Below are 12448 nucleotides of genomic sequence, written 5' to 3'. Positions count from 1 at the left end.
ATATCACAGTTAGCTAAAAAAGTTTATGGATATGACAAAAATCCTTGAAAAGCCCCAAAAAGTTACAGATGAAAATTTTAAATTACAGATGCACAACTTCATGCCATCTAGAAAAATCAGTTTAAGTTTAGTGGAACTCCCCCCATTTCCACAGAGTTGCAGATTTTGTGATGATCAGGGAGAACCATGTTGTAGACAAATACAAGCATAGAATGTGCCCTGAACAGGCCTTACAGTCATAAAACCTTCGAGCAAGATTCTTGTATTCTGACTGGAGAATCAACCAATCAAAATACAGGATTTGGTGTTTTGAGCATGATTTTTGTGCTCCAAGCACTGAGCAAAGTTTTATGACTTCAACCCCTGGTATATTTCTAGGAAAAGTGTATATAGCTTACCAGCATAGATGGTGCCCTGAACATGTATGTAAATGGATAATGGAGAAGACTTAGTAGATTCGATGTGTATAAATCAGCATATCTCTGTACTTGTGCTGAGAAAAATGTCTGTCTAGAACCTAGAAATACAATAAAATATGGTATATTTTGTATTACACTTGTATGATATGGTTATCAGCACCATCAGTGCAAATCATACACCATAATGATACACTTATTGTCCAGTATAACCTTCATAGACCCAAAAATGCATCACCAAAAATCTTTTTTGGTTCTTTTGATTTGATTATTTTCTGTTTATTCTTAGTTAGAGAGTTTGTTTAATTTTTTGTATGTGTCTTTTTTAGTTTTTAACTCTGTTTAACTCTGTCACATTTTTTGCATCTGTCCAAAGTCAGGGACCTTTAGCCTTGGTTTTAGTTTTGTGTGTTTTTAAATTTTGGTTCATTTGTATGTTTCTAAGTTTAATGTAGCTTCATTACATTGAACTAGTATATTTGGTTGTTGCTTTTTTGACACATGCCCTTCTTCCTTTCTCTATTCTATTTACTGGGAACAAAAAAGGTTCTGATATTAAAATTAGAATCTCAAAGGATGACTAATTTTTTACTTTTGTAAATGGTGTCTGTGATTGCCAGTCACTATTGTGCAATAATATTACATTATACGACATGTAGAAACTGAGATATACTAGATTTAAGCCTTTCATCTTCATAGAATACAATTTGAGTACAGATAATCTGAGAGGAGGGTTAATGAAAATAATCAGCAAAAAAAACCTCCAAAATTTATGGCAGTTATCCCTACTCCCAAATCTACATCCCTTGATCCAAGGATAAGGAGCTCTGATATTTATGATATATGATAAACTTATAGCATACTGCATTTAGGGATCATCTCTAATTTTTTTTGGAAAATGGTGGAGCATGTCATTACAACTATATGTAGTAAGAAGGACAACTCTTGAAAAATTGATAAAATTGACATCCTTTTATAACAATAGGAACTGCCATAAACTTCCTCACCTAACAATATTTAGGTGTCATTATCAATTACTAAAATAAATATCCCTATTAATCAAATATTATTTATCTAATTATGACATCTTCGTAGTGTAGATTCATTCTCTTTTGTTGGTTCAAAATTTTGTGAGGAAAAGTTGTATTTAAACTTAGTGGATAAATTATTTCTTAGTTTGGCAGTTTGAAAACCTTTAGAAATTATGTACTTCTTTGAACATTGAAATTCTGGGTTCACCTTTATCTAAGAAATTGGTTAATAATGAACTCATAGCTCATTATTGATTTACAACAAAAATGACAGTAAAAGCTAATTAAAATATACTGACCACTTCTGAAGATACTCCCCAACATTCCATATGAAAGATCTAACTTGTGGACAGTTTCCTAAAAAAAATAAAGAACAAAGCATATGAACTTTACTTTGTAAGTTTTAAATTTGGTACCATATCAAGATAAGATTTGTTTGTAATCGGTTTAAAATATATTTGTTATTATCTCCCATGCACTTAACATAAGTTTAAACATATTTTTTTCTGATTAGCATAAAAGTGATTATGTAACTTCCAAGATAATACTTCTAAGCTGAGTGAAACACAAAATAACAGCTTCATCAAAGTGTGTCCCCAGTTCAAAGAAGATGTACCAGAATATTTATCTCCCTTTATACTTTATGTGTTGTGTTTTTCAATTCATAAGAAGCATGCACCTACCATCATTTTCCTTTTTTTATATTTTAATGTCAAGTTTTTGTCTCTTTGACATGTTCCCCATTTCCTCTCAAATTCATTAATCAAATATTTGTATATATATTCTTTTTTAATTCTACTTCATCAATTAAAGCAAGATACCATATCAATTTCAGATTTGTTTTCAATAAATCAAAACTACATCAGTAATTATCTTGAGTGTACATAAAATAAATTTAAACATAATTATTTCTAATTAGCATAAAAGCTGTTATCTGACTTCCAAGAAAATGCTTCAAAATTGAATGAAGCACAAAATAACAGTTTCATCAAAGTTTGTCCACAGTTTGCAGAAGATGAACCAGATATTTTCATTTCCCTTTATACATTTTATGTCTTTTTTATGTTTTTTTAATTTCTAAAGAAGCACCTACCATCATTTCCTTTTTGTATTTTGATATGTCTGGTACATCTCTAGTGCTACTGTCTAAATTTCTGTAAATAAAATGTATAAAATGTATAAAATGTATAAAATTATATAATATGTGTATATATCATATGCAATCTACATAAAATGTGACCAAAAGGCATTAACAGGTACTAAACCTGCCACATTATGTATGTATGTGCTTGTTTAATTCAGAAGCCTGTAGTTCAGTGGTTGTCATTTGTTGCTGTGTTACATATTTGTTTTTGGTTCATATTTTTATATTTAAACCATGCCGTTTTTTTGTTTGAATTGCTTTACATTTGTCATTTCAGGGCCTTTTACAGCTTACTATGGGCTATGGGCTTTGCTCAGTGTTGAAGGTCGTACAGTGACCTATAGTTGTTAATTTTTGTGTCATTTGGTCTCTTCTGAAGAGATGTCTCATTGGCATTCACACAGAATCTTCTTTTTCGTGGATAGAGGAAAATTTCCATATTCATGGATATTTTAATATGTGGTTTTGACAAAGTTCACATGCATTCCCTTAGAAGATTTGCATTTGGTTGAAGATTTAAATTCATTGTTTTCTTCTACCCTTGAAATCAACAAAAATTGTTATCTAAGGAATATTAATGAATCCACCGTAATGCCCTTTATGAGCTCTGTCTGCACATACCTAAAAGAATCTGCCATCTCACATTCCAAGGTTTCTATCTGACCAAATAAAGATTTCTGTTCAGTCCAAACTTTTAGCTCCTGTGCCATTTCTGGAACAACCAGGAATGTCCTCCATCCTCGTTCCTTCTTAGATTTTAATATGTCACCAAATATGTGGTCTCCTACGTACAGTACATCTTTGCCCTTGGCACCCATTAATTCAGAAATTACATCAACTGAACCTAAAAAAATATAAAAATAAAAATTCCGCACAGTTTTATCATTGTTATTACATTGTATTAGTCAGAGGCTATTCAGCAACTTTCATTTCTTAAATCAATATTATTTGGACAGATAGTTGTCTAATGAGCAATCATACTAGATATCTTGATTTCATATTGTTATTGACATCATGGAAAATTCAAATCAGGAAAAACAAAATTCAAAGTTTATGACAAAATAAAGATAAAATTTCTTACCAAGCACCTATGTCTTTGCCAAAAACAAGCTGTAAACATCAAAGTGGGTTCAACTAAACCAGCACATATGTCTTTATTCCAAAGCAAATTACAGATAAAAAGATAGCTGCACAACATATTTCTCCAGATTTCATTAGCTAGGAAATAATAAATTTCCAGATGTTTGCCCTTTTGTAATAACTCAATCATAATTGTTATATTTTTTTATATAAATATAGTTTTGACTGTTAATAAGAAGAGTAAATACTGATGTTTTATCTATTTAAGTAGAATGGCAGTTCTAAATCCTGGTCCATCTGTTTTCATGTACTTACCCCCAGAATATACACATCCTTTTTCCATAGGCCCCATGTGATGTCCTAGACTTAATGAACCTGTTGTCTGAAAAATATAAATCAGTACAAAAACTTCAAAAAAATCTTTACAAGACAAAAAAGCATTTAACAAAAATAATCATCCAAGAGAAACGCTTGATACTGTATTGAAGTGTATGAGGTCTTCAAGATGAGGAACAACAACAAAAAAAACCACTTTGGTCCCATACACATAAACCGTATTCATTTCAAATTAAGGTGTAATGTATATCATTTTTTTATTACATTTTTATAGATGTAGAAATTAGTGTAAACCTTAAGATCACTATTGAATAACCATGAAACATAGTCTACCAGATCTGATAAATAATCATTCTGTGAGTATTACCTGTTAAAAATCCATTGTACTAGATCAAAATGCTAACTTGATCTGTCACTTGTCATGGTAAAAACTATATAACAAATATCAAGTCAAGATCTACAAGCACAAGGGGAAAAAGTGTAGACAACTGATTTGCCAAACTGATGACTGGACTGACAGACAGAGTGCAAACCTAAACTCCCCTTCTTCTTTGTCCATAGGAGACTAATAATGTAAACCAACTTATTTTTCGTGATTTATGTTAAGTAGAAAAATAATGCAAATATAAATCGTTGCCAATATGTAAACCTTGGATCATGTCTTATCAAATTTCAAAAAGTAAATAAGAAAATCAGGAAATAAAATAGCTGTGAAGTAACTTAGAAAGGGTGAAACTAGAAATAAATTGTGTGCGAAAATAAGTTGGTTTACAGTAAGAGAACATTTTAGATACCTACCCTGTCTACTTTACGTAAGATTGTCCCATCTTTGAAGAACATAGGTTTCTTTGCATCTACCACAACATAATCAAAGAATGTTATCCAATCTCTTCCTTTTGTCTGAAATATAAAAAGGCATACATGTACAGTATTTCTATAAACTTTATATAAATGTGTTTCATAGAGAAGTGATTATAGAAATGGTGGACTACTACAAAATCTTCATATTAATTAATCTACTAAAAACTAACAAAGATATAAATTAAAAGTTTTAACATGCTAATGAGCAAATTAACAAAGATAAATAATATTGATTCTATTATAATGAATGCAACCTTTATTATGTAAATTTGGTATATGTGTTTGGTGTATGTGTTTGAAATAAATGTGAAAAAGACTATGGAATACAAATTATTTAAATAATCTTTCTTTTACAGCAAAATGCATTGAGTGTGTAGGTAAAGTTAAAATCTTATGCTTGCTAGCTGAACGGTGATTTCATTATAAGGTTAGGTAAACTACCCTCCTTTGAGATTGGACTAGTTTGACAGCTAACCGAAATATCTGTCTGTAGGACTAGGCTATAGCTACTCCTAATGGAGTGCAGTATACCTAACCTAATAATGACTTCAAGGTTCAGCTAACAAGAAGGCTAAACAAAGACTCTACCTTTACCTTCACACTCAATGCATTTTGTTGTAAAACATGACACTTTTCATATCTGAAAACCATCCTGAGACTTCAATATCAACCAGAGGGCAGAGGCATTATCATAGATGCCAACCCCCTTTTGACACAATCAGTAACAAACTATCAAATTTTCCGTATTTTTGAAAAGTTTTCAGTAATCATTCATAAACGTGCATTTACCAATAAAAATTACTGACGAGTGGTTGCAAAGTGATGTGCACTAAAATTTGTCTTTTAACATGTTGTCTGTAGTATGCATTCCATTCAATAATTGTTCAGATGTTCTCTACTTGTACATTTTCGTTTTGTCAAGGAGAAGAAGAGAAAGGGGGAAAGTTACTTCATAAAATGCAAGTTTGCCTCTTCGGAAGTCAGTTAGTTACCCAACAATAGGTTGATAACTCCCGAGAAACCGGAAGTATTACATTGGCATTTTCTAAATACCGGACCAGGACGGAACAGTAATGATAAAAATCCGCGTTTTACAAAATTGAACGGCGATGATTGGGAATCCGTAACTATTCGACTTTGACCGTAATAGCGTAGTTTTAATCGCAAAATCGGAAAAACTACGGAAAAATCGTAATGGTTGGCATCTATGCACTAGACATGAGAGTCAATGTATGTTACCGGTATCAGGATTGATAAAGAAAAAGATGTAGAATACTCTCTTCTACACATATTTCTGTCTCAATCTTCGGGTAATCACATCCACTACATCTTTACTCTTTTTCATTGCATATTTCATCATACACTAACAAAATGGCACATTCTCGATTCTGATGAAACTATGGGGATTTATGTATATTTCAAGTACATATTGTGACATCATGAGCTACATATCAGTCCCAATTATGACCATACTGTGAATTAATCAGCTGGGCATAATATCAATATCAAGGTACATTTGTAAAGTCACAAAGAGAATTGCAATGTCAGTGATCAAAATGGAAATTTTTGCTGCTGTTTCTCAATAGGAAATAAAATCAAATCATTGAAATACATGTATATTCAATTGTCAATACACTCAGTGATGATTCAATATCATAATTCCACCAAAAATTCTGATTTCTGTTAAAAATATTAATACTACATAAAACAGCAGATAGAAAAATTCACTTGAAATGTGTTCAAAAAGCAATATACTGGCAACAGCATAGCAAACTGTATAAATTATTGTCCACATCACACAATTTAAAGGGGAAAAGATTTAATAAAGTTAATAAAATACATGTATGGTCTATGTAGGTAAGCACACAGCTACATACCCCTTGTTCTGGTTGCTGAAACTTTAAATTGTCAAAAAAATAACAAATGAGATGTTGATAAAGATTTTCGATGGCAGCTTTACAGATGATATCGTCGAGTGTGTAGGCAAAGGTAATATTTTTTGTTACCATGCTTGTAAACTGAACCATAAAGTCATTATTAGTTCAGGTCTACTACACTCTTTTCAAAGTAGCCTAGTCCAAAAGACATAGATTGGTTATCTGTTGGACTAGTCTACTCTTTAAGGAAGGTAGTTTATCTAAACGAATTATCACTTCATGGTTCAGGTAGCAAGCAAGGTTGGCAAATATATTGCCTTTGCCTACACATTCAATGAAATCAGCTGTAAATGATAAATCAGGACACATAACTCTGCTGTTCCAATTAACCTGTACTAGACGTAATGTATTCCTCATGTAATTAACTCTACAGATTGCTTTAAACTTTGAAAGAATGGTTTGCAACACTATAAGATCATAACTAAACACCATGAAGTGAGCTTAATTTCCCTCCCCCTTTCTCCCCTTATATATATATTTGGAATATTGTCTCACATACAACTTCCCTCCTTTTTTTTAAATATTTTATGCAATGGAAATATATTCTCTCTAATAAATGAAACAAAAAGATTCAGTTTCTTTCCAAAGCAAACATTTCAAGCATATTACCATGACCTCAGATATATAAATGGGGAATGTGTCCATGGGACACAGATGATGCCCCACTTGCATATCATATAAGTTATAGGGACATAACTGAGGAACGGTTAAAGTAACGCCACCAAAATTCAAACTTGGTCTATATTTTGTGGTAATAAGCATTATGTATAAGATTTCGGCAAACTAAAGTTAGAGAATGGAAACCAACTTTGAGACTTACATATGACAAAGGTAAAACTAAATGGCCCCTCCGCCAGGGTGGGGGCATTAAAATTCTTAACAAGCTTTCCAAAAACCATTTCTTTTCTATCAAAGCTTAAGCTTGTAATCAGTTTGTCAGTGATAATATTGTAAATTCAGAAATCATTTCTTGCAATTATTATTGTAATTTTTGACCACCATCTTAAACCTGTTTGTGTATTGGACTATTGCCATTTGTGCTATTTATGAAGTTTTTGAAAACTTTAGTTCTGATATAACTTTTTTTGTTAATAAGAACTATGCCTATTAGCCAGATTAATATCATTATACTTGCTAGCTAAGAATATTGTCTGAAGACAAGTGTAGTAGTAATAGATGATATCAGAGTTTGGCATTAGTCTATGCTAGGTCTGTCTTGATTCATGCTTTTAAATGAAACAAAAGAAGTATAAACATGCATTATCTATTTGACTTATTGTTAATAGCTATGCATTTCCTGGGATTATATCTATCACATATCCATTCTTCCACAATTTGGAAAATGATGTTATCGTTATATAATACTTTTTTAGGTGAATATATTTATGTGGAAATATTCCAATTTAATTCAGTATAAATTTGTAATTTTTTTTCCTTACCTCTGGGAAATCCAACAAATATTCCATGATTTTCTGAAAAAATAAAATAAACTATATTATTTCTATTCAAACCAAATAAAAGTGAAACCTGAATTGAAAATTACACCCACATTTGTTGAATTGAATTTGGTAAACCAAAGGGTCTAGCTTGTGTGGCTCAATAGGATTTGTGCATCTTTAACAAAGGCCAATCTCCAATATTGTAGACTAAAATCTCTTTTTTGTTGATCATGTCTTGCAATCATTTTTGCTGTTTACAGATTCTCTCCATCTCCTATAATTATTGTCCAAAATGAACAAGGGTTACTTTGTCATTCAGGGACAATACCTCATATTGTAATCAGATTGAAAGATTTTAATCTATTTGTACATCATTTTTGCTGATCATTTTTGCTGTTTTGAAGTTTCTTTTATCCGCTTATGTTTTTGCGAAAAGTGGGCAAAATCATTATATAAGGGCAATAACTTATATCAAGATAAATACATTTTGCCATTTTGCCATAGTTGAGATCTTTTCCTGTTACATGTGTTGATAATTTTTTCATTTTTAAGTTTTCATAAAGCTATCAAGAAAGTAGATAAAAAAAAACTTGAAATATTGGTAAAAATCATCATTTTAGGGCAAAACTCCCCTAAGGTGTTGACTGATAATTTGGGCAGTGTTAACTTTTTTTCAAATTCTGTCTTGCTGACCATTTTTGTTATCTAAATTTTTATCTAAGTATTATAGTTTTCAAGAGTTTTACAAAATGCAGGTGTATTGTCCTTTTCACTAAAGCATACATATTTAATTCTCAATTTTATACTTTACTTACGTTTGTATATTTATAATCACTGTTTGTTATAATCATTGTCTTTTGTCCATGTTGTCTTATTCTGCAATAAAATACATGCTTTTAAATCTGACACTCTTTTTATGTCCCACCTACGATAGCAGAGGGGCATTTTGTTGTCTAGTCTGTGCCTCCGTTTGTTTGTTCGTCCATTTGTTCGGTCATCTGTGCATCTGTTCTTCCCACTTCAGGTTCAAGTTATTGGTCAAGGTAGTTTTTGATGAAGTTGAACTTCAATCAACTTAAAACTTAGAACACATATTCCCTATGATACGATCTTTCTAATTTAAATGCCAAATTAAAGTATTGACCCCAATTTCACAGTCCACTGAACACATAAAATGATAGTACGAGTGGGGCATCCGTGTACTATGGACACATTCTTGTGTCAAACTACATTTGGTATTGATCTAATGGAAATCAGAATGCGGTTTATGGAACAAACTATTATTTCAATATTTTTTAGTATTCATAAGATAATGCTTTCCATTTCTAATGGTTTTTTTTCAATAAGTTATTCAAATACATGATACTATGTGGTTAACTTCTAAACAAGATGTCTTGATAGCTGTGAAATATATATCTATGAGTTGTGATTTTCCTATGAAATATATGAATGGGTAGAACCTTGTGTTCATAAATCAATATATCAATGGTAGGTGTTTTAGAACCCCATCTTGACGTCTGTACCCAAATTGGTATAATGATGAATAGTATTCTTATTGGTAATCATACCAGATCTCTATTCTTTTTATATAGAAGAAGTGAATATAAAAGAATTATTTTGTTATTTTCATGCTATCCTGCTGCTGTAAATCTTACCTTTCCAAGAACAATGGTAACCTCTGGTCTTTGTGGACAAATGTCTCTAAATTCTGCACAGTATAATCTTTCATGTCACCCTATCAATATAATGAAGTATTACAAATGAAATCTTCTTCATGCACAAACTTCATTTTCCACATTATTTATGTTTTTTATGACACTTGCATACCACATTTATAACAATACGGTATCCAGGCACCTAAGAATTATGACTTCACTTCATTCAACTGATAAAACCAATAATTGGATAATATTGTGTGAATACATTCATAACAAACTTTTATTTCATAAAATTATCAGTTTGTAGCGTTTCACCCTCAAGTTTTTGTGTAATGTGTGTCCAAAATTGGGGAAACCCCTGTTCTGAGAGTTTCTCCAATGTTCGGTGATTTCTCGCATGCCTTCCAAAATTGCTTCATTTTGAATAGAGGAAAGATTTGCTGCTACGAAAAGTATTTTATCTGAGGGTGTATAATTTTTTTAATGGACATTGGCCAAACATTGTAAATCACGGGATTGCAGTTATTATTTCAATATGGAACTTATCAATTTTATTCTTTTTTATTACTTCGGAATGCTAAAACAATAACAAGAACAATTTTATTTGCGCTATGGTGTTGATATAACGAAATCAGCTAATGCCGGGTATCACTGGCCACTTGGACACTGGGGACTCCACTGTACATGTATTCTTTTTTTTATGTCATTCTGGTATACAGCATCTATTACAATATTCTTTTTTCAGGGGGCAGGGCTTAATAATCTCTATGAAAATAAGATGTGGCAAGACTTATACAACTGCATAACAAATATAATTGACATACTATTAGCCATCCCCCTTTATATGACCTTATCACAAACAAACAAAATGCACAAGTACATGTTTGACCACTGCAGCAGAAACAGCAGGTGTTGTTCTTGCCTCTGTAACTTTGTCATAGTCAGACAAAAATCATAGTTGTGCAAAACTTTCATTATACTGTGGATTCCTTATTATTCATTGGATACCAGGTTTCCTGGGTAAAGGAGAACCACAAATTTAAATATTCAACAAATATCATATTTTCAATTGTCTTTAATTTATATACAGAGATTGGCAAAACCACGAAATCATATATACATGAATATGCTAGTTTTCAGCAATCCACGAAAATTGATACCCACGAAAATAAATGAATCCATAACTTTCCCTTCATGCACACAATGCTGTATAAGCTTAACTGCTAGTGATTACTTTGACGATTCATAAACTTACATGAAAATGAACCCAATCAACAGAATTTCTGATATCTTGGAAAATGGATTTGTAGGACATAAACAAATCACCACATCTGACTCCCATGTCTGATCTAAAAATAGAAAACAAAAAAAGTGTGCAGTTGGTCTGTATAACATTTATACACAAATGTGCACAAATTATTTATCAAAAATATAAATTTGATCTACTTTTGCATAGATGCTGGCCTACTTAAGCAGGTACATCTGCATTTATTTATAACTGAAATATCAACTTTGATGTGATTTTTCCTCATTTAATCAATGTTTCTAAGCCATTTTAAAAATCTCATTCAGTGTGAATATTCATTCATAAAAGAAACCATAGGGACAACCTAAGAACACACTTAAAGCATTCAGAAAAGGCACCTTCTTGTTTGCAATTTAACATAAATTGCAATTTTACCTCAAACTATCTAAAAAATATAACCTATATCTTAACAAGTTTTAAGTTTTGAGTGATATTTGAACTTTGTTTAACTGTCATAAAAAGAGACACCAAGATAATTCAATCATACACAACCACAAGCAACTTTAAAGTGTCTTAAACACAAATTTTTGCTGTTAATTAGAAACCTGAACTCACATTAAGCCATCTTGAAATTCCCTTTTACTATATATCCATTAGAAAAACAAATGAAATCTTGATAATTGAAGTATTATTCAATTCAGCCAAATATTATATATAAACTGGCCATATTTTGGTCAAATATGCTACTTAAAGACATTTCTGCTAAAAAAATGACCAGACTCTATCCTCCTCTTATTTTCAAAAGTTTCTTCAAATTTTGTGAATTAGTATTAAGAAGAAATAAGGTACAGTGTTAAAACAATGTTTTTTTGCAATATTCCATTGCACAGTTTAATGTCTTATTCATAATAAAAGTGCTGCAATATCTAATATTTTCATTATAAGTGTTGCACAAGACTAAAGATTTTATTTGAAGATCCTTTTTCAGAAACATTTTTTGTCAATTGCAAAAGTTTTGCAGATAATTAAAACTGCAGAATTCTGGTGTTTTCTTCATTTATTGGAAGAAAAAGTTAAAAAAAAAATGATATATATATATATTTGATTGTCTCTATAGAAATGGGAAAGAGTTTTCGTTTGTAAATCACTGTAAGCACAACAGATAATTGTAGGTCCAAGACTATTGAATCTTATCCTAATAGCAGGCATAAGGAAAAAGAGGGAGAAATATAATACAATATTTCACTTTGGCAAATTTTGACCACTTTCACATGACATTTGCTTATAAAGAGTATCATTT

At 31.1% G+C, this 12448-nt stretch overlaps 1 protein-coding gene across 5 annotated transcripts in view; it reads right to left on the bottom strand.

The window, feature by feature from the left end:
• Positions 1-12448, bottom strand: part of LOC134715529 (cytosolic purine 5'-nucleotidase-like) — a 37883-nt gene that overhangs the window by 5407 nt on the left and 20028 nt on the right. For 4 of the 5 annotated variants that reach the window (XM_063577761.1, XM_063577763.1, XM_063577762.1 and 1 more), the window contains exons 8-18: positions 11158-11251; positions 9900-9979; positions 9060-9120; positions 8245-8277; positions 6746-6766; positions 4806-4907; positions 3987-4053; positions 3213-3435; positions 2541-2601; positions 1747-1804; positions 399-517 (exon numbers count right to left, since the gene is read on the bottom strand). In XM_063577761.1, coding sequence (XP_063433831.1) covers positions 399-517; positions 1747-1804; positions 2541-2601; positions 3213-3435; positions 3987-4053; positions 4806-4907; positions 6746-6766; positions 8245-8277; positions 9060-9120; positions 9900-9979; positions 11158-11251 — 919 coding nt within the window. The remainder of the gene's footprint in view (positions 1-398; positions 518-1746; positions 1805-2540; positions 2602-3212; positions 3436-3986; positions 4054-4805; positions 4908-6745; positions 6767-8244; positions 8278-9059; positions 9121-9899; positions 9980-11157; positions 11252-12448) is intronic. The other variant, XM_063577765.1, reaches the window with a different exon arrangement.

Source organism: Mytilus trossulus, chromosome 4 (assembly GCF_036588685.1).
Source record: "Mytilus trossulus isolate FHL-02 chromosome 4, PNRI_Mtr1.1.1.hap1, whole genome shotgun sequence".
Lineage (NCBI taxonomy): Eukaryota > Metazoa > Mollusca > Bivalvia > Mytilida > Mytilidae > Mytilus > Mytilus trossulus.
This window is presented reverse-complemented; position numbering and strand designations above follow the sequence as displayed.